The 20108-nt window shown below is 48.5% G+C and overlaps 7 protein-coding genes across 7 annotated transcripts; 5 read left to right on the top strand and 2 right to left on the bottom strand.

Annotated features, from left to right (window-relative positions):
• Positions 1-681: 681 nt before the first annotated feature.
• Positions 682-2180, top strand: LAJ45_11421 (uncharacterized protein; the record flags this gene model as incomplete). Its single annotated transcript, XM_046120928.1, has 6 exons — positions 682-741; positions 801-819; positions 880-882; positions 948-990; positions 1047-1808; positions 1859-2180. The coding sequence occupies 6 exons, from the start codon at positions 682-684 to the stop codon at positions 2178-2180; spliced, it is 1209 nt and encodes a 402-aa protein (XP_045965890.1).
• Positions 2181-2851: 671 nt separating this feature from the next.
• Positions 2852-3436, bottom strand: LAJ45_11420 (uncharacterized protein; the record flags this gene model as incomplete). Its single annotated transcript, XM_046120927.1, has 1 exon — positions 2852-3436. The coding sequence occupies one exon, from the start codon at positions 3434-3436 to the stop codon at positions 2852-2854; it is 585 nt and encodes a 194-aa protein (XP_045965889.1).
• A 1597-nt stretch (positions 3437-5033) lies between these two features.
• On the top strand, positions 5034-6449 carry LAJ45_11419 (uncharacterized protein; the record flags this gene model as incomplete). The annotated part of the gene is made up of 6 exons (XM_046120926.1): positions 5034-5121; positions 5209-5276; positions 5350-5459; positions 5525-5976; positions 6074-6331; positions 6382-6449. The coding sequence occupies 6 exons, from the start codon at positions 5034-5036 to the stop codon at positions 6447-6449; spliced, it is 1044 nt and encodes a 347-aa protein (XP_045965888.1).
• A 486-nt stretch (positions 6450-6935) lies between these two features.
• Positions 6936-8411, top strand: LAJ45_11418 (uncharacterized protein; the record flags this gene model as incomplete). The annotated part of the gene is made up of 6 exons (XM_046120925.1): positions 6936-7023; positions 7127-7194; positions 7274-7425; positions 7498-7949; positions 8010-8267; positions 8344-8411. 6 exons carry the CDS (start codon positions 6936-6938, stop codon positions 8409-8411), a joined length of 1086 nt encoding a protein of 361 aa, XP_045965887.1.
• A 2198-nt stretch (positions 8412-10609) lies between these two features.
• LAJ45_11417 (uncharacterized protein) lies at positions 10610-11327 on the top strand (the record flags this gene model as incomplete). Its single annotated transcript, XM_046120924.1, has 2 exons — positions 10610-11232; positions 11324-11327. The coding sequence occupies 2 exons, from the start codon at positions 10610-10612 to the stop codon at positions 11325-11327; spliced, it is 627 nt and encodes a 208-aa protein (XP_045965886.1).
• A 1721-nt stretch (positions 11328-13048) lies between these two features.
• LAJ45_11416 (uncharacterized protein) lies at positions 13049-13915 on the top strand (the record flags this gene model as incomplete). Its single annotated transcript, XM_046120923.1, has 1 exon — positions 13049-13915. The coding sequence occupies one exon, from the start codon at positions 13049-13051 to the stop codon at positions 13913-13915; it is 867 nt and encodes a 288-aa protein (XP_045965885.1).
• Positions 13916-16011: 2096 nt separating this feature from the next.
• LAJ45_11415 (uncharacterized protein) lies at positions 16012-19378 on the bottom strand (the record flags this gene model as incomplete). Its single annotated transcript, XM_046120922.1, has 4 exons — positions 16012-16225; positions 16434-16471; positions 16588-18862; positions 18957-19378. 4 exons carry the CDS (start codon positions 19376-19378, stop codon positions 16012-16014), a joined length of 2949 nt encoding a protein of 982 aa, XP_045965884.1.
• Positions 19379-20108: the final 730 nt, after the last annotated feature.

The following is a 20108-nucleotide window of genomic DNA, read 5'->3' as shown; positions in this document are numbered from 1 at the left end:
CTTCAAAAGACGGGAGTCATAAGGTGTAGTTATATCCTTAGGATACCTAGTCATTCTTGGCATGATTAGTATCGTCGGCAATCAAGTACATCAAGCATGTACTGGAAGGTGTCCTTAGGCAGCTCACTTCTAACACCATACTTCCACCCCATCATAGCAAAAGATTCGGCCTGAAGTCAGGTCGATATTAACCATCTCTTGTATCCCGGTGATAGAGCCATGACCTGCATCTCCCTGTATTCATCCATCCGATAGAAGCAGTCGATCCCCTCCTTTATCGCTCAAACCGCATTTAATTTCTCACCACCAGGCGATTTTCTCTGTAGAGCCAAGCACCATCCTGTCACCCCCGGCCGCCCCACATATCCCGTACCCTGCCTCTACTGCTTTCTTGATGGTCTCTTTTTATGTATCCCTGAGGTTATCTCCCGGAGTGCGTACCAGGCATACATGAGTTTATAGAGAGTAACGGCCCTAAAAGAGCCGTATCTCATGGTTTGGATAATAAGTTTAGTGTTTGGTTTGTATGATTGTGTGTGTTGTGTGGTTAGGTTAAGGTGGGGGTGGGGAGGGATGCCTTTTATACGGCTGGGAATCTTGAATGGTGTGGAATATGCGGGCTATTCTTTACTGGGTATTGGAGGCGTGGAGATCTGGATTTTGCATGGTGGAGGGTGGACAATGGGGAGGTCTATTCTGGAGGATGCGCGGATGGGCCCCGATCATGACGGCTATGAGGGGGTGCGTTTTGAAGTTAAGGGTGGGTTCGAGGATGAGTTGCGTTGCTCTGAATTCAAGAGGATTTGACGGGACATAATGGTATGTGTGGGAAACATCTTATCGTCTTCTATATCTGAAAGAGATTAATCTGTTTCAAAGGCGGTGCGGTGAAGCATATTTCTGCAACGATTAATAGCTTTGGGGATTGGGTTTCCATACCGGAATAGGGAGGTATCTTGGAATATACTTGGAGGTAGCTATAGTTGATAAGTACGAGGAGAAAAAGAATTAGGATTGGTGCTGGTATCGAAAACTAACGTTTCTAGAGAGCATCAGTACAGGGAGTTTTCGCGAACCTACGAGATTCATACCATGAATCCTCGTTACTGGCATCTTCGCAACTTCCTTTGCACTCATCCGCATATTTCATATCTTATTATTAAAATGCATCAAGAAAAATCATATTCAAAATCACATCACTTTCAACTTTTCAAAAACAACACCATGAAACTTCCCTTGTCAACTTTCAAGGCTGCCATATTGGCCAGCATAGTTTTCAACACCGCTTTCGCTTTCGCGCAAGTATATAATCATAACCACCCTCCAGAACTATCCCTTCTCACAACATCCGCATCCGCATTCGCATCTACATCCACATCCACAGCATCCTCAATACAACCAACAGTAACTAAAATCACCATGTCGTCTCTAGCCAGCAATTCTTATTTGAGTGCATCCAACTCTACCGGCTCCTACTACTCCAGCGGCTCCCACTACTCTAGCAATGAAGAAGCACCGCGCACCCCCCACCGCCCGCAAAATCGTATCACCAACGTCAGCTCCACTGACGACAGCGAAGCCGAATACGACACCCTCGTGGAGCGTGTCCGCTCTTGGCAACTTGACAAGCTTCGCTCTCCACAGAAACGTGGTGCTGATACCGACAGTGGCAGCGAGGAGTACGAGAGCGATACTGAAGAGTCTGAGGATGAAGAGGAGGGCGGGGTGTCGATCTTTGTGAGGGATGATGCAGATAGCGATAGCGATTGTGATAGTGAGGGTTATGAAGCAGATGATGAAGGTGGAGAGTGGGACTTGGAAGGGGGGATGGGGATGAGATATTCGTCTGGATTGATAGTGATGGGGAGGAGGTTCATTATCGGGCAACCGTGGGTGAGGATGGCGGTGAAGAAAACGATATCGAGGTGGGAGAAGGAAGTGACGAGGAAGAAGCAGGTGAGGATGAGGATAAATCCGGCTCGGAAGGCGGAGAGTCAGCCGTTACAGGAGATAAACCTCCCACCACCGCTAAAGCTAGCGTTAAATTGGTCGGCGAGGAAGAAGCACTGGATGAAGATTCTGCGGACGAGAGATACAGGTGGAGAAACACTGACAGAGCTCGTCTTGTTGCGTTCCGGAGACAGAGGATGATGGGGATGAGGGATTTCGAGATGTACTAACTAGACTGGCAGATCCGGAGAGTTGTGTGTCGAATGATTGGCGGATTGGTTAGTGGTGAGATTTGGTACGACATTGGATTTTAGGTTATAGGTTATAGGTTTTATGTTATTGGCAGAAGGATTGATTATAGATTTCGTTGATTGGCCCTTTGACCATAGGTTGTTTGCTACCTCGCAGAGCTGTTTTCTAGTGCGGTGATTGGTCTTTGCATGGATTCGAACAGCATTATAATTAAAATCGATTGATTAAAAATCAAAGACACTCCGGAATTGTGATCAAGGGCATAACTATTAGGAACATCGCCCGGAACGACAGCGGGCGACCTCCGCGACAGAATGTGAATAACAGCAACACATATAGCTGTCCCAGGAGCCTCTTAAGGGCATGATAGTAATAGTAGCAATAGTTCTAGCTCGTGCAGATGATTATTACTAGCGCCAGGCACACACAAATTCCGATTGGCTGCTGTCACTAGTGTCGATCAGCGCCATGCCTATTCCAGAAATGTAATAATTGGGCCTGAGTGACGGTCTGTGATTCTACTGCCCGCAGTTGATTCATTTATCCATTCTACAAAGTAAATACAATCATAAGGAGTGTCATAAAACATAAAAATAGAAGAAAAGGGGGAGGGGATACATATGTAAATCGTCCTATGGCCTACAAAACCTCAAAACTCGACTGATTCATCCACGCCGTAGAACAGCGTCTCCCTCCGGCGCCTCACGTGCTCATCCACCCTCCCCTCAGTGTTCAACTTGCGGAACTGCTCGCGATACTCCGTCTCATACTCCATCTCAAAGTCCATCGCACTCTCCACCACCGTTACCTCCTCCGTCACCTCCAACCTCATACTCCTCGTCACCCTCGTTGTTTTCAGCACCGTCCTCGGCTTCGGCGTCCCCGGCGCCCTCTGCGGCGTCTTTGGCTCCGCGCCCTTCTTCCCCGTGGCGCCTGATCTCGGCTTCGGCTTTGTCTTGGACACCTTCGCGCCGACCACGCTCTTTAGCGGGTCCTTGCGCTCCTTGAACACGGGGCGGACCACGCCGTCGAGGCCGCCAGGCCGCTTCATGGCTGCTTCGAGGGCGTCGCGGTATGTCTTGATGGTGCCCTTGGCGGGCGCGGACAGCTCGTAGAGGACACATTGGGAGCGCCACCAGTCTTTGGGGCGGGTGAGGGTGGGAGAGGCGAGGAGCTTGCGGAGGGTTGTGGGGTGTTCGCGGGGGTGGTTGGGGGTGCTGCTACTGCTACTCATTGTGGGGGTTGGTTGTGGGGGTTGGTTGTGGGGAAGGGGGGAAGGGGTAAAGGGTTTGGGGGGGGGGGGGGAGATCTGGATCTGGCTGGGTAGAGATAGAAGTGCTGGAGAGACGTACCAGGAGGGGAGGGGAGGTCGCTAGTCTATTTAAGCGCGTCAATTGTGCAATAGAATGGGCGGCTGCGCCTTTCTCTTTAAAATTCTGTCGAATCGGAGATAGCACGGTTACTATTTATACATACATGTTTCTACCGGATATAGCATGGCATGGCTGCCTGAGGCTTGGCCCTGACAGCTGGCGCAGCCACTCACAGCAGGAGAGCTGCCCAGCCAGGAGTTGATATGATATGTGCCCCCGTATACGTCTGATACATACATCCAGAGATCGACATCTAAGTACTAAAGCTGTTGATCATTTGTCCCGATCGTGCGCACGGCTTATAGCTATAGCTAGTCCCGCTGTTCTGTCTCGGGCCCTGCGTAAACTCTGCCGAGAGCAACGTCGGATCCGGAAGTAGGGCCCGCCAGACATCAGATATGGGGGATATACTATTTCTTTCATGTAATTTCGGAGATACAGTACCAAAAATCGGGATGTTCTCACTACCCGTCAAATACCGTGGCGGGTGCAAGTATACGTATTTATTGGTGAATGCCTTAGTACTACGGTATTTGGCTACAGTATTCTTTCGATGAAGCCACATAACCATCAACATCATGAGAATTATATCCATCAATAGTTGTATGGATTAATATTATACGAGTATGGGGCTTTAAAGGAAATACTTTTTCATTTGAGGGTTTCTTTTCTACCGGAAGACTATCATGATGGAGGCTTGATTACCTGTGGAGACGTTGAAGTCAATCGATTCGCTGATAGTTGTAGGTTGTATCAATAACGATTACGCTCATTCAATGGTGGTGTTGTGCCGGGAACTCCTGCTGTCACACTCGCCTCGTTACAGTCACACTGCTATACAATATGTCCAGACAGACACCAGCACTTTTCTGGTATTCTTACAGCATTTGTCGCAAATACAGCATTCCCTGAAATGAGGTAGTAAGGCCGCATTTGGTTAGCCGCATTTTTTGCAGCATTCTAGCGGTAGTGAAAACACCCCATTTTTGGTACTGTATTTGAAATATATTAATTTTTTTAATTGTAAAGTGCCTTTTTCTCACCCATGGAATAGCTGGGGATACCCGGGTCAAGAGATGGGTCACACCTGGCCCGACCCGTTGAAGGAAAGGCCGTACCCAACAGATACCCGCCGGGTGCTACCCGGGCGATGCCCGGGTTGGGTGCCACCCATTGCGATGTCTGGTTTAAAGGAATAGGCAAATTCGAAATATCGTATGAAATATACGCTTCATTGTAATTATATTACCACAACAAGGACAGGGTCTCTAGAATACATATAGTAACCCTCCGGTCTCTCTCCTATCCTTCCCCCGCTCCCGGTATCATCGTTGTGGGCGGATCCGGAGATTATAAGTGGTGGCTCTTCGCTGTTTGTTGGTGGGTGGGTGGTTATAATTAATTGGCGATCGACTCTCGAGTGCAGTTGAATTCAAATCAGAGTGGACACTTATCGAAATGATCCTATCAGCGATTGCGATGCTTGCGGTGGTGCCGGCGGTGATGGGGCAGACGGTGGCGCTGTGGGGACAGTGCGGTGGCTCTGGTGGGGTTGCGCCATCTTGGCTTCAATCAGTTGGGTGCAATTAATTGGGGAGAGATGCATGTGCTGATTGACGGGCGAGGACGGTAGGATATACTGGCTCTACAACATGTGTCAGTGGTTCGACCTGTTATGCGCAGGACGAAGGGTACAGCCAGGTATGAGAGACATCTAGCTTTAACTCTGGTTGTTATCTCGTGGGCGGTGGGAATATCATTGACAGTGGACAAGTGCATCCCCGGGACTGCCTCGACGACCACCACTCTGAAAACATCAACCACCACAACCTCCACCGCGAGTACTTCTTCTGCTACCGGCGATGTAAAATACATCTTCAGCTTGTAAGCACCCGGCCAATTAACTCTCTCAATTTCCATCAATAGATACTTGTAGCTAACAACCCCAGCGGCGACTCCTACTCCCAAAGCGGCTTCTCGATCACCGGCACCGCCCCCAGCGCCTCCAACCCCATGGGTAACCCCACCTTCCCAGGCTCCACCTCCTCCGGCGGCATCAACTGGCTTGGCTACCTCGTGACCGAGTTCAACCGCACCGTCGCGCTCAACTACAATTTCGCGTCCGGCGGCGCGGCCACCAATAACTCTGTCGTCTCGTCCTCGGGCACGCCGCTCACCACCCAGGTCGCGACCTTCTTGCAGTACCTCGGCACCGGTGGGCCGTGGAGTAGTGACGACTCACTGTTTGTCTTCTGGATCGGCATCAACGATATCGGGAACTCGTACTATCTGGACGTGGACCAGGTCGCGCTGCATTCGGAGCTCATGGATACGATCTTTAACCTCGTGCAGCAGCTGTATGCCGTTGGCGCGCGGAGGTTTCTGTTTATGAGTGTTCCACGTACCTCCCCCAGCTTGCCCCTCCTCCCCCCATCCCCTTCCTGTCTCGACTCTGTTAAAACGCAACACTAAACTAACCCCCATCGATCTGTCTGCAGCGGTCGAAAAGACGCCCAAGCAACTCACCAAAACCGCCGATGACCGCGCCAACGAGGCCGCCCAGATCGCCGACTTCAACAGCCAGCTCGTGGCCCGCGCCGCGGCATGGAAGGCGGGCACGACAGGCACGACAGTGTGGCAGTTTGACACTGCAGTGCCGTTTAACCAGGTCATTGCGGACCCGACGGCGTATGGGTATGCGGATGCGACCAGCGTGTGTCATGCGAGTACATGCATGTGGTGGGATAGCTATCATCGTGAGTTGAAATCCCTGCGTGGAGGGGAGAGGGGGCTAACGGTGTGGCAGCGTCGTCGGCGTTGCATAGGGTTGTGGCGGAGCAGGTTGCGGAGGTATTGGATGGTGGGTTTTGGTAGTGGGAGGGGCTGGGGACTTGCGGAGGGGGTGTTTTTATAGCTGTTAGGAGTGGGCCTTACATACATGTAGTTGTGCTGGTTGTGAAGAAAAAAGTTTTGATTGATTTTATCCCAATCGTGCACACGGCTAGTAGTCCCGCTGTGTCTCGGGCCCTGCGTAAACTCTGCCGAGAGCGACGTCGGAAGTAGGGCCCGTGGGCTACGTTAAACCCTTGCAACCGCAGAATAGCCTAGCTATGTAATATATATATATACCCTTCAATTCATTTCATTATATTACCACAACAATAGTTAAGGGTCTTTGGAGTACGTGTAGTAACCCGGGGTCCCCCCGCTCCGTACAGCCGATATTAGGGTATGTTGTGGGCGGATCCGGAGCTTATAAGTGGTCGCTCTTTGCTGTTTGTTGGTGGGTTATAATTAATTGGCGATCGACTCTCGAGTGCAATTGAAACCAGATCAGTGGACACTTATCGAACGGCGAAAATGATTCTTCCAGCGATTGCGATGCTTGCGGTGATGCCGGCGGTGATGGGCCAGACGGTGGCGCTGTGGGGACAGTGTGGTGGCTCTGGTGGGTTGCATCATGTTAGCCTCAGTCAATTGCAGTGCAATTAATTGGGCTCGTGAATTACGGGGAGAGATGCATGTGCTGATTGACTGGTGGGGGACTGTAGGATATACTGGCGCTACAACGTGTGCCAGTGGCTCGACCTGTGTTGCGCAGAACGAGTGGTACAGCCAGGTATGAGAGACATCTATATCTAGCTCTAACTCTGGTTGATATCTCGTGAGTGGTGGGAATATCATTGACAGTGGACAAGTGCATCACCAGTACTACTAGTACTGCCTCGACGACGTCGGCCACTACTCTGAAAACATCAACGTCCACCACTACGCTGAAGACATCAACCACCACAACCTCCACCGCGAGCACTTCTTCTGCTACCGGCGGTGTAAAATACATCTTCAGCTTGTAGGCACCCAACTCTCTCAATTACGATCAACAGATAGCTGTAACTAACAACCCCCCCCCCCTCCCCCCCAGCGGCGACTCCTACTCCGCAACTGGCTTTTGGGTCGGCGGCACCGCCCCCAGCGCCTCCAACCCCCTGGGTAACCCCACCTTCCCAGGCTCCACCACCTCCGGCGGCGCCAACTGGGTCGGCTACCTCGTGACCGAGTTCAACCCCACCACCGCGCTCAGCTACAACTTTGCCTCCAGCGGCGCGGCCGTCAACAACTCTATCGTCTCGTCCTGGGGCACACCGCTCACCACCCAGGTCGCGACCTTCTTGCAGTACCTCGGCACCGGTGGGCCGTGGAGTAGTGACGACTCCGTTTTTGTCTTCTGGATTGGCATCAACGATATTTGGAACTCGTACGCTTTGGACGTGGACCAGGCCGCGCTGCATGCGAAGCTTATGGATGAGATCTTTAAACTCGTGCAGCAGCTGTATGACGTTGGTGCTAGGAAGTTTATGTTTATGAGTGTTCCACGTACCCACCCCCCTCACCTTTCGCTTATACTTCAAATAAACACTGACCCACCATATGTAGCGGTCGAAAAGACGCCCTCGCAGCTCGTCTACAGCGCCGCCGTCCGCGCCAACGAAGTCGTCCAGATCGCCGACTACAACAGCCAGCTCGTGTCCCGCGCCGCGACATGGAAGGCAGGCAAGACGGGCACGACAGTGTGGCAGTTTGACACCCAGCCGGCGTTCAACCAGGTGATTTCGAACCCGGCGGCGTATGGGTATGTGGATGCGACCACCGTCTGCCAGACGAGTACGTGCATGTGGTATGATACGTTTCACCGTGAGTTGACCTAATGTCCCTTTGATCTGTGTTTCGAAGACTGCGGGGAAAGGAAAGGGGGCTAACGGTGTGACAGCGTCGTCGGCGTTACATAAGGTGGTGGCGGAGCAGGTTGCGGCGGCGTTGGATAGTGGGTTTTGGTAGTGGGGGCTAGGGGGCTGTGGTTTGTGGAGGTGGGGTTTGGGGGTGTTGTAGCTGTTGAGAGTGGGCCTTGTATACTAGGTGTAAGAAAAAGCGGGTGTTGCAATCATTTCCATGACCGTTCATGCTGTTTTCCGTATCCCATTTGATGTTGTGAAACGAGCCCAAGGCCCGCTGGGACTGTCCCTGCCTGGCTTTAGTAGAAATCATAGCGCGCGCAGTAATCCCGCTCTTTGTCCCATCCACAGTCACAGCCCGTGATACCAATACCAGTAATATAAATCCTCCCAAACCCTTCAATCCGCCGTGTTCAGTCATAGAATGTTGAAAATTGGGCATCCCGTCCGCTCTGCCATACACAAACAGCATATCGTCCAGTTAGTACTGCAGTGGGTGACCATGTGGGAATCCTGGATACTGAACTCTATCCTCTCTTTTTTCTGATTTTTTTGACTGCGGTTTGGGTTGAGGCGTCGTTGGTTTTGGTTATGGTGGTGTTTGGAGGCGTTGGTGTTGAGCTGTTGCCGTTGGGGCGTTACTGGTGTCAGAGCACTACTACAATTACGGAGGTGTACGCACACTTTAAACACCGGGTATCCAGAGTGGCTTGAGCGAAATATCGGTCTTGGAAATTTTGTAGGAGATTGCGTTGGGTGTCAATGATCATAGTTACCTGAAATCGCTTGCTGCAGCCCGTGCCAAGAGATAGAGGCTCTCTCTTCGAATCTCTAACCTGGCGCACCACGTAGGGCCGCGGTCGGGGCTAGATGTTCCGATTAGATGTTCATCCATGAGTCTATGCTGGGAGCCGTTGCCTGCGTCGCACACTTAGTTCAAGAAGTGTCATGGAAGAAGAGGTAACGGAAGGCTTAGGCGGACTGTATAAAAGGTAAGAGGTGAAACCTGTATAGAAGGAAAGACAGAATTTTTAATAATGATCTTGCTGAGTCACCGCTAGGAGGCTGACAATATATATGGGAAGCCTATGGATGAATGGAATCCTTGGAATCGTTGTAGCTGGGGATGGATTAATGGATGTTAAGGTGACGGTAGACCTTTTGTATATATATATCGGTTGCTTAAAGCTTAAAGTCTTTCAACTTGAAAGGTGGTCGAGGCGTCGACTCGAGGTTTTTCGTTGAAGAAAATTCAGGGAGTGGGGATATATCGATCAGACTCGATTATGCCGGCCGCGGATCGAAAGATACTAGAAATACGAGAGTGCAGGGATGCCCTTGAGGCCTTGTGAGATTAGTGACGGCATTCATCTTGTAGGGGTTGTTTTGAGCCAGCAGCTAGACCCCGGCTATGGATATATTTCCAGTCCAATCACATCTGCAAGCTACTGTTCTTATCGTAAGTGGTCCTGGGAGCGAGACTGTGAGTTCCGGGGTGCTAATAAAATATTAACGTACCAAATACGTTCCAAGATCATTTATAGAGTGGCGCTGTAACCTGTGGATTTTATATGGTGTGTGTGTTGTCGCAGGGTATTTCACATACTGAAGGAGTATATTTCATACTCCCACTGTATTATCTATACTGTTACCGTGCATCTCATACTGTCGAAGTATCTTTTATACCGGCAGGGGTATATCCTGTCTTGTATACTAATCCCTAGTATGACAGCTTACCACGCAAGGTACCGAGTGATGGTTTATGGCGTCAAATGGCCCGCCGGATAGGGAAAAAAAGCAAAACATAAAGCTCGTATTCAAGAGCCGAGATATCAATCGTGGCTTAATTGGAAGCTAGACTGGTTTAACCGGCGAGCTGAAATAACACGCTGGCGTTGGGCTCTGCTATTTCTTATCAGAAATTTCTGTAGAGCACAATCCGATAGTGATCCCCCTAGGAACGTCTTTTGGGGCTTAGCTAAGGTGTGGAAAGATGTTTCATGCTCATTGGTGTTGCGAAAGCTTAGATCTCGAGCGCGCGAAAAAAAAGCAAACATAAAACTCGTATAATCCCAAGCCCCCAGATCTTCATACCACAGGACAATGATCACAAGGCGAAGCATCCTTGATTCCACGGCAAGGCTGCAGTCGAAACGCAGCAAGGAAAAGCAGCGATATTTTCGGAGAATATAAAATCTCCCCACTTTCTCGAAGGGTGAAAATTCCGCTCCTCCCCGCCAGGCCACGCGATTCTACAACTGCATAGAAAAGCTCAAATCCTACGTCGAAAACTCACCGAAGAAAATGGAAAATACAGATAACTTTAGGCCAACCCACATCCTGCACATTACCCCTCCGCCGATGCTCCCTTCCCTAAAGTCATGCGCTGCCTATGATCTTACACCACACATTACTGCCCCCCTTACAGACACAAAGAACTTCAAACAGGAGGTCGACGCTTCCCGCAAGACCGTGCTGGCCACTAGCCCCCCGTTCTTGGCATGCACAAAATCCACCCGGTTCTCCAGCACATCCCTGGTGTCCACGCCGGCGGGGGCGAACATCCTGGAGATCTATGCGTCGATCTGGGAGACCCATCGTGCGACGGTCAAGTGGGTTGACGGGATCACGCACCCGGAGGTGGCCGTCAAGCAGGAGGCGATCCTGAGCAGGACGATGAGCTTTGTGTACAATAGCAGGATGTACAAGTGGAAGTGGGACTTGCTGGCCCCGACAAAGTTGGTGATTGAGGACGCCGAGGGGAATGAGGTACTGACGGTGGCGAGATATGTCTTGAGGGGCACGTGGTTGATGGGGGGAGTGTTGGCGGTGGATGGGGGAGCTGGGGTAGACATCGCCTTGGTGTTTGCGACGTTGGTGATATGTTTGAAGAAGGAAAGGGACAGAAGGGCGAGGAGGGGAGGGAGGTGAGATCAGAGCCAACCCCGAGTATGTGTTGAGGGGAGGGAGTATCCTATAAACCGTCGAGACAATGCTGACACCTTCGAAAATGCCTAGCTAGAGGTGGCCCCTAGAGCCGATGCTGTGGTTTTTACTGTTCGATTGTCTAATTGCGCTGAGACTTTTAGTCTCGCATGAGGAGTCGACGTTTTATGGAATAGTGTTATTGAAGGATTTAAGGGGAGAAGTAATGGAGCAACGCGTTTAATTTGAGCATGAGAGCTGGTTGTAGAGAGTGTTTATTTTTTTTGGGGGGGTTAACACATATCTAATAACTTAAGTGTGCTTCGCGCCTTCTACCTGGTGGAATAATCCATCGATATATCCCCCGATGGGAAGAACAAAAAAGGTATGCTGTAGTAGGTATATTCTGGGGTGTAGGATCATATATCCTTAGTGCAACGTGATATAAGCTAATTGAAAACTGTCGTTCATTTGACAGAATACAGTCTTTCTCGCCAGGAAGTGAGAGTAGGGTTACATGTAGTTACACTGGGCCCAAACAAATGTGGCATGTAATAGAGAGTTTAAGCCACCAAAGATCGGCGTGAAAGATTACCAATCCTGCGTTAGTTTTGCTCTTTTGACCCTAGACCGCTGATCTTTTTTGTCTGACGATCTTTTTTGTTTACCAAAAGGTCGGGTGGCTTAAACTCTCTATTAATGCTAAGGAGGAATGTTATGATAAAATGGATTTGTGCGGTAAGATACCGATTTTGTTTATATCCCATGAGTCTTAATTGAAGGGACCGCGAATACGATGTATGTAGTACATACAACACATGCATGTAGATTTTCTTTAAAGCGGCCGGGATTCCCTCTCTCTACCAACGTACAGAAATGAATCCACGAATGCATCAGGAATTGTGTATTTCCTGCGCACTGAATAGTAATGCATCGATTATGTATATATCGAAAATGTGCTGGCAATAGGAGGGTAATGTGCTGGCAATGGGAGGGCAATGCATCTAGTAATGCATCTGGTAATGAATCGGCATTGTATCGGAAATGTGTCAAATAAATCGGATTTCGTAAAAAAACATGATTTGACTTAAAAGGGATCTGAACCTGTGAACTCCTGATCCTTAGCTGATACTTAACCATATCAGCCATATAACATTTGTTATATATTTGACCTCAAAGAGTGCTATATATCCAGCAGATATGGATAGAAATGCATCATGAAATGCATCATGAAAGGCATCATAAAAGGCATAATAAAAGGCATCATAAAAGGCATCATAAAAGGCATCATAAAAGCATCCGGAAAAATAATATCAAGAAAGGCATCAAGAAAGACATCAGCAACAACAAATACATCACCAGTCAAGGCCAATGCATCACCTGTCAAGGCAAATGCATCAGCTGATTCATTTACCAAAAGCCTCGACAGTAAATGCATCACTGGATCGATTTCCTCCACTGTAGAATTTCAGAAATGCATCATTTGATGCATTACCCCCCGTAGTAGAGTCTTGGTTCTTTTTTCGAAATGACAAATCATAATTATAATTGACAGTTCTGGCCAAGCTACGAAGCGCAGTAAAGCTTCGATCCTAACTCCGCCGCAGGTTCTGAAAGGAGTCGACTGTACATGCTGTGCAGGCTGGGCAAGAGATTAATGGACCGCCTGAATAGTACTGTGTAGTAACCCTAACCCTATATGCTAATAACATCTCGGTCACCCCTCTACACGGTGTACGCAGTAAAGGAAGTGCCTTTGCAATTCGATCTCCTCTTTATAAACACCCAGAAGATTCAAGCGTTCGGACCCGGTGCCCAATGTTTCAATTACGCTGTTTCTCAGTTTCGGCGTTCTTTAGGTACTCCAAGGCGGGAAAGAAAACAACATCTAGCAGCAAAAAAGTAGCAACGTCTGCCGGCAAGAAAGCAAAAACGTCGTCCATTGTAGTCGAGAAACCATCACCATCTAGTCCCGTCGGGGAGAATAAAAAAAAGTCCGCAAATCACCCACTACTAAAACCTTTTTTTGCAACCTTTCCGAACTTCGTCCGCGACACGGAAAAATCACCCGAAACAGACTTCCGTCGCCTCCAAAAAGCAGAGAAGTGGGAAGAGTCAAGTGATGAATACAAGACGGCTCGGAGAACATTCCTCAAGACACTTGTAGACGAAACAAAGTCTCCTGTTCACAAATATTTCTTTAAGCGCCATAAAGATTTCATTGGATACGATAGCGAGGGCTCACCGATATACCAACTTGATAGGTTGAGGGCGTTGAAGAACTGGAATAAGAAAGACACTCTGGCGGCTTTCCATACGTTTCAGCAATCTTTCAAACTGGAGTTCAAGGGGAAGGTAGATCTATTCTTTGCGAAATATCCGGACTTTCCCTATAACCCTAGGGGAAATCCAATGGCAGAATTCAGACGCTTGGGAGAACAGAAGGGCTGGGATCTCGAAGATATTAACTGTTTTGGCTACGGGATTGAGAAGAAAAGCACTGCTGAGCTCAGGCTCGAATCTAAAGCAGCACATACCAAGTTCTTGTTTTCATTTAGAGACGAGTTTGAAACGATGTTTGGCGCCGACGATGAGGATGTCGGAACATGGCAAAATCTCTGTGTGTTGTTGGGAGTGGACCCCATCCCGGAAAGCATATTTGTGTGTCGAAGGGTGAGTACATAATGAAGGCCCTCTGACATATTCGACGGATAGAGTATTGACCTCTGAAATCCTGTCACTTGAAGGCTCTGGCACCGCTGAACGTCAATATTTACGACTTGGTTCACTACGTGCGAACAGGAAAACCCTTCACCTTTTTCCCGGATTTGGAAGCCTTGAGAGAATATACCATAAAGAAAGAGTTGTTTTTCCCTCGCGAAATGGCAAAAAGAGGGCCCTTGAAGTTCCTGCTACGGAAAATACTAGTCATTAAGAAGCACCGCAAGCCGGCCCCGTAAGCTCCTGAAGGATACTGCTAAGGAAGGAAACATTCCTGTTAGACGTATACTTTTGATAATGTGTACCTAATTTGGTCGTCTCTGTTTAAAGGTTGTGAGGAATTCGCGGAGATCAAATTTTGTCACGTCTCTACTCTTAACCTATTACTTCCAGAGAAAGATTGACACTTTGCCACCCAGTCCAGGAAGCGATTGCCCTTGCTAGGCTAATCAAGCATATTCCTGTGCGGCACATGTACACATATCCATAGGTTCTGCAAGGTTAAGCGATACCGGCATGCGCTGCCTGCCCCGGAAAGGATAATAAAGCCAATACAGCAGGATGTTGACTATGTAAAGAAATACATGGCCTTGTACTTTATATGAGGGCATTAAATCTTCACATATTCTTGGAACAAACATGTACTATATATACATACCAAATTTGCGAAGCGCCAATGGGGATTTAGCAGTGGGAGGATGATATTATATATTACTAAGGAACAAATTAGATTCAAGACTAAATAATAAGTTTGCTAATTTCCCTCTTTGAATTAAGATATATGCATATATGTTTGTTTCCACACAACGATTCAAATTAGACATAGCTGAGTCAACTTTCGTAATCATTAGTGGAACGGAGAGGGAAAATTGAAATGAAGCTAGTATGTGATTGCCACAAAAATCAGCCTTTTATAACTCTCGCACTCTCAACTGAATCTGGCATGTTTACGAAAACTAGCAATAGTATTCTAATATCAAGTCATATGATGTAAGTTTATATGTACTTGTAATCAATACTTTCAGATTATATATAATTATACATATTATAGAGTATTATTCTAATAATTTTAGGCAGTACCGCATTTCTTGTGATAGAGTAATTATATAAATCGCTTTATAAAACCAAACACATGTGCGCCATCGCTGCTAATATATCTACTTAAATTACATCTAGAAGTAGCTCTAAGGCCTTAAAATGTTTGTCTAATGCTGAACCAAATAGGGATGATCTGTTCTCGTTTTCCTCACTCGTGTTCTGATCGTTCTCCTGGTAATAGGCTTGTTTGGAATCTTCCTGAAGCTTGGTCGTATCTGGGTTTGCTAACCTCGGAGACAGAAAGGACACAGATTCTATTGATTGATCCCGACAATGGGAAAGAATATTTATTATCATATAATCGGACAGGATTGGTAGTAAACCCACACGCACCAATATAATAGCATCTAGATCTGGAGGAGACTCCTTTGATGCCCTCGCAGTTATCATACACTCCTATCTATCGCTTTATCCGGTTCTTCTGGTTTGGAAAAGAGAAGGTCTCGCAAATAGCGGTGGAAGGTATGGTAACGCGGAGGAGGAAAGGAAATTTGATATGTATACTGTGGAAGAATAAAAGCTGGTTATAACATAGTAAACTAAAGCTCCAAGTATAGTAGTTAAGACACCTAAGGAGACAACTTGGCATGGATATAAGTGCTGGTTTTTAGAGACAGGGAAATGGGTAATGAAAAGGAAGGATCTCAAGTCGCTTAACCCTACCCGCAGCCGCCAAAACCGATTCCACGCTTGACCAGGGAAGGGAACACAGACCCGAAAGGTAGGCCTTCTAGGCCGCGGTGGGGTTGTCCCCCCCCAATTTTAACTAAAAGGGAGCTGAGGGCTGGAGAGAATGAAGAAAGAAAAACATGTAAATATCAAAACATACAAATAATCAGTAAGACTCTACTTCAACAGTATATCCTTTCGTTGAAGACAATATATCATTTTTTCAAGATTATTGCTGGACGGAGCCCCCCCGGGGGGGGGGGGGGGAAGTCCGGTAGGATTGAAAAGTCAGCTCATGAATTACTTATTCGGGTGCTAAAGTATTGTAGCCGGTAACTCTTGGTGGTGAGCTGAGCCATCTTAGTCGTATACCTTAGACTAGATTTGAGAGAGCTGATGAGGTACGACCGACTGGTGAAAGGTAAGACGACAGTAGGTTGTGTTTCAGTTGAGGTGCAGTAGAGATAGGAAGATGAAAACATGAAGGAGCTGATATGATGTCGAAGACTTGGATACACACTTATGTGAGCCCCCTTTTGCACTAAAGCCTCCCGCTCGTCATCACACCTGGCTAGGCTGATGAAGGTTTGTTGAATACCACCATTCGAAGAGCCCAACAGGAGCGATGGAACGCTGATGGAAATTCGAACTAAAATTTGATGACAAGGACAAAGGAAACAAGAGAGAAGAGGGAAGGATAAGTATGTAACCGTACAAGATCGATCTCTTCAGAATCAGCCGTGGGCGTTCTTCCTATGGCTCTTTACTAGCCCCCGCCTAGTTCGCCGCAACAGGAGCTGCTTGAGGGTCCCACTGGAGGATGTCGCCAAATCCAAGGGAGTATTCCCAGCGTTATCCTTCGCACTTACGTCTGCGCCGTTAAGAAGTAGAATTTTGGCAATACCCTCTTGATCAAATCGGGCGGCGAAGTGTAATGGCGTTCGTTCAGTCGGAGATCTTGCGTTGATATTCGCACCTCGAGCCAGCAGCAGCTTTACGATATCCATCGTTCCATCCAAAGTAGCAATATGTAGAGGTGTATATCCATCTTCGTTTGTCACCTCAATAGCTGCGCCTCGGTCCAGCAGCAGCTGTACAGTGGCCTTCTCGGCGGCTACCACTGCTAACCATAGCGGCGTATCTCCATTTTCATTTTTCGCCTCAATTTCCGCGCCTCGGTCCAAGAGAAGTTCCGCAATGTCCCTATTACCCTTCACTTGTACTGCTAGGTGTAGAGCCATGTTATGTTGATTGTCTTTCGCATCGATGACCGCCCCTCGGTCTAATAGGAGCTCTATGGTGTTCTTGGAGCCGTGTTTCGCCGCAAGATGTAGAGGCGTGAGTTCATATCTGTTTCTCGCGTCAATTTTCGATCCTCGGTCCAAGAGGACTTCCACAACGTCCCTCTTACCCCGCACCTGCGCTAGGTGTAGAGCAGTGTTGTGTTGATTGTCTACCGCATTGATGTCCGCCCCTCGGTTCAACAGGAGCTCTACGAGGTTCTTGTGGCCGTGCCCTGCCGCTAGATGTAGGGCTGTCGTTTGGCCTAAGGTTATCGCATCAATAGCCGCCCCTCGGTCTAACAGGAGATTTGCGGGCATCTCGTGGCCGTGCTCTGCGGCCAGATGCAGGGCTCCCATTTCCCCGAAGGCTCTCGCATCAATAGCCGCCCCTCGGTCTAATAGGAGCTCTATGGTGTTCCTGGAGCCGTGTTTCGCCGCAAGATGTAGAGGCGTGAGTTTATCTTCGTTCCTCGCCTCAATTGCCGAACCTCGGTCCAGGAGAAGTTCTATAACGTCCCTCTTACCCCCCGCCTGCGCTCGGTGTAGAGCAGTGTTGTGTTGATTATCTATCGCATCGATGTCCGCCCCTCGGTCCAACAGGAGCTCTACGAGGTTCTTGTGGCCGCGCCCTGCCGCCAGATGTAGGGCTGTCGTTTTCGACAGCCGTGCGTCGGTTCTCGCATCAATAGCCGCCCCTCTGTCTAATAGAAGCTCTGCGGGCTTCTTGTCGCCGTACTCTGCCGCCAGATGAAGGGCTGTCATTTCCCCGGGGGCTCTCGCATCAATAGCCGCCCCTCGGTCTAATAGGAGTTTCATGGCGTCATTATGGCCACCTTTCGCCGCCAGATGTAGGGGCGTGAGTCCTTGTTTGTTCCTCGTATCAGCGGCCGCGCCTCGGTGCAAGAGGAGCTTAATAATTTTGTCCTTATTATCCTTCCGAGTAATGCCAAGGGCCAGATGTAGAGTTGTATTTCCATTGTGATCAACATCTTCAATGGCTGCACCATTATCTAGCTGTAGCGCCACATTATCTATCTCTCCCGCAACTATCGCTACCCGTAGAAGCTTAGTCATGTGTGCGGTTTGGCGCGGCGGAGTATCATCGATTTTCTTCTCCTTCCCATGAGCACCACTCGAGACACTGGTTGGCTCAATTGAAATGCGTGCACCTCGCTCCAGCAGGATCTGTGCGACTTCTTCGTGTCCATGAGCCATCGCCACGTGTAGCGCATCATCCAGGTGACGCTGCGTTCTTTGGATACTCATATCTGCTGTGTTGTCTAGAAGCATTGTCACTGTTGTATTAAGCCCTTGTCTAGCAGCTTTAAGCAGAAAAGGGCGGAATGAAACCAAATGATAAGTATCATTCCTCGGTGTCAGTCTATCGCGATCGGTGGAGCCACTGGGCCGGGGAGGGGGAGGGTCTCCGGGGTCTCCGGGCTTGAAGGGGTTCGGAAGAGAGTTCAGTAGGGCATCAGGGGGCACCGGCAATGATAAGTTACAAATGGATGGTATCTCGGTCAGGCTTGTGCCCGAGATTGTTGTGACGGATACTGGTAAGGAGAGTACTGAGTCGTTGGACTTCCCGGTATATAAAGACCACCACCCCTTTGGCCGCTGTGATGTTGCAATAGAGAACGCCGATTGGGCATCGTCGAATCTCCTCCCTCTAATGTAGGGACGGCTAACGAACAGTGTGGACTCGAAAGCATGGCGGTATAACTTCTGGGAAAGGCTAGAGTTGCTCGTGACTGAGCTTGAGTCATCATCAATAGGCATGGAACTTGGAGTATAGGATATCGTTCTGGACAGATGCGTATTAAGACTCTCCCGACTGCTCGCTGCTTCGGTGGCCGATCCGCTGCAGGACGTGGAAAATTAACAAAATCAGTCAAACCCTTTTTGAAGTCACTCAGCGTGGAAGGAAGATATATAAAATAAATTTGAACACATACTTCAGGATAGTGAGAATCAGCATCAAGGACATTTTGTGATTCTGGATGCGTTGAATGATCGAGCAAACATCTCGCTCTATGAAGGACCATTTCACACGATCCAAGATTCCAAATTTACCGCTAAGCTTCATGCGCTGAATCTCCTTCTCAAGTTGTGAAAACGTGCAAACACATCCAACCAGTGTCAATGAGAGATGGTTGACATCAATCATTGATGTTCTAGATTGGTCAAGAGAGGTAGCTTGTGGTCCTACGACTAAATGTTGTAATTTCTCAAGGGCGTAGCTAAATTCGAGCGTTTCGTGGAGAATCGATTGCGCAAAAAGTGGTGCATTATTGCAGCTAGTTACGAAATCGTTTATCGCGATGGCGATGCTCGCCCCTGCCGAGAGTAAACCGACTATAGATGCGCCAACTTCCATTGTTACTGCGGGATAAATAGGCACCGGGTTGATGAAGAGGATTCTCGAATGTAGAGCGGGGGGCCACCCCACTCCGTATAATGAAGTGTATGATGAAGTGTTAAGCGCTTGCAAGGCTGAACTTCAAATCCAATCACAGCTCATGAGAAGCGACTGCGATATCGCTGCATGCAACCCTAACCCTCGCTGTCCCCGACGTTGTTGGCGAGATGGATCAACTTCGACTAACAGGGGGCTGATAGTAGCTAGAGGTAACTACATAACTACATGTACATCATAGTCGTGATGGACACCTGTAAATACCGGCACTAAACGCTACGTTTCCTTTGGGCGCCTAGCTTGGCTACACTTAGATAATTCGCGTCTCAAACCGTATTACTACTAATCCTTTACTGCTACCTAAGGCTCCGTGTGATCCTGGGAGTTTGTGATTTGGAGAGGGAGGATTACGATCACCTCAAATTGTGGTTCGCGAATCCAAACAAAGCAGTACTATTATTATATTGGGTTTTTCTCTTGAAATATTTGTTGTGGTGCTCCGTTGCAGGCGAATCCAGAGCTTTAGTTCGAATATTATTTGGCAAGGACCACCATCATCTAGAGTACTCTAGACTACGGTCGACTGAGCACAATTCAGGCAAACCCCACACACCCGCAATCCTCAATAAGGCATCCAAAACTCTCATTTCCAAACCACCTCTCGCATCATCATCAATCAACCATCGACAGA

Source organism: Morchella importuna (genome assembly GCF_003444635.1).
Source record: "Morchella importuna strain M04M26 chromosome Unknown Morimp01GS067, whole genome shotgun sequence".
In the NCBI taxonomy this organism is placed as follows: domain Eukaryota; kingdom Fungi; phylum Ascomycota; class Pezizomycetes; order Pezizales; family Morchellaceae; genus Morchella; species Morchella importuna.
This window is presented reverse-complemented; position numbering and strand designations above follow the sequence as displayed.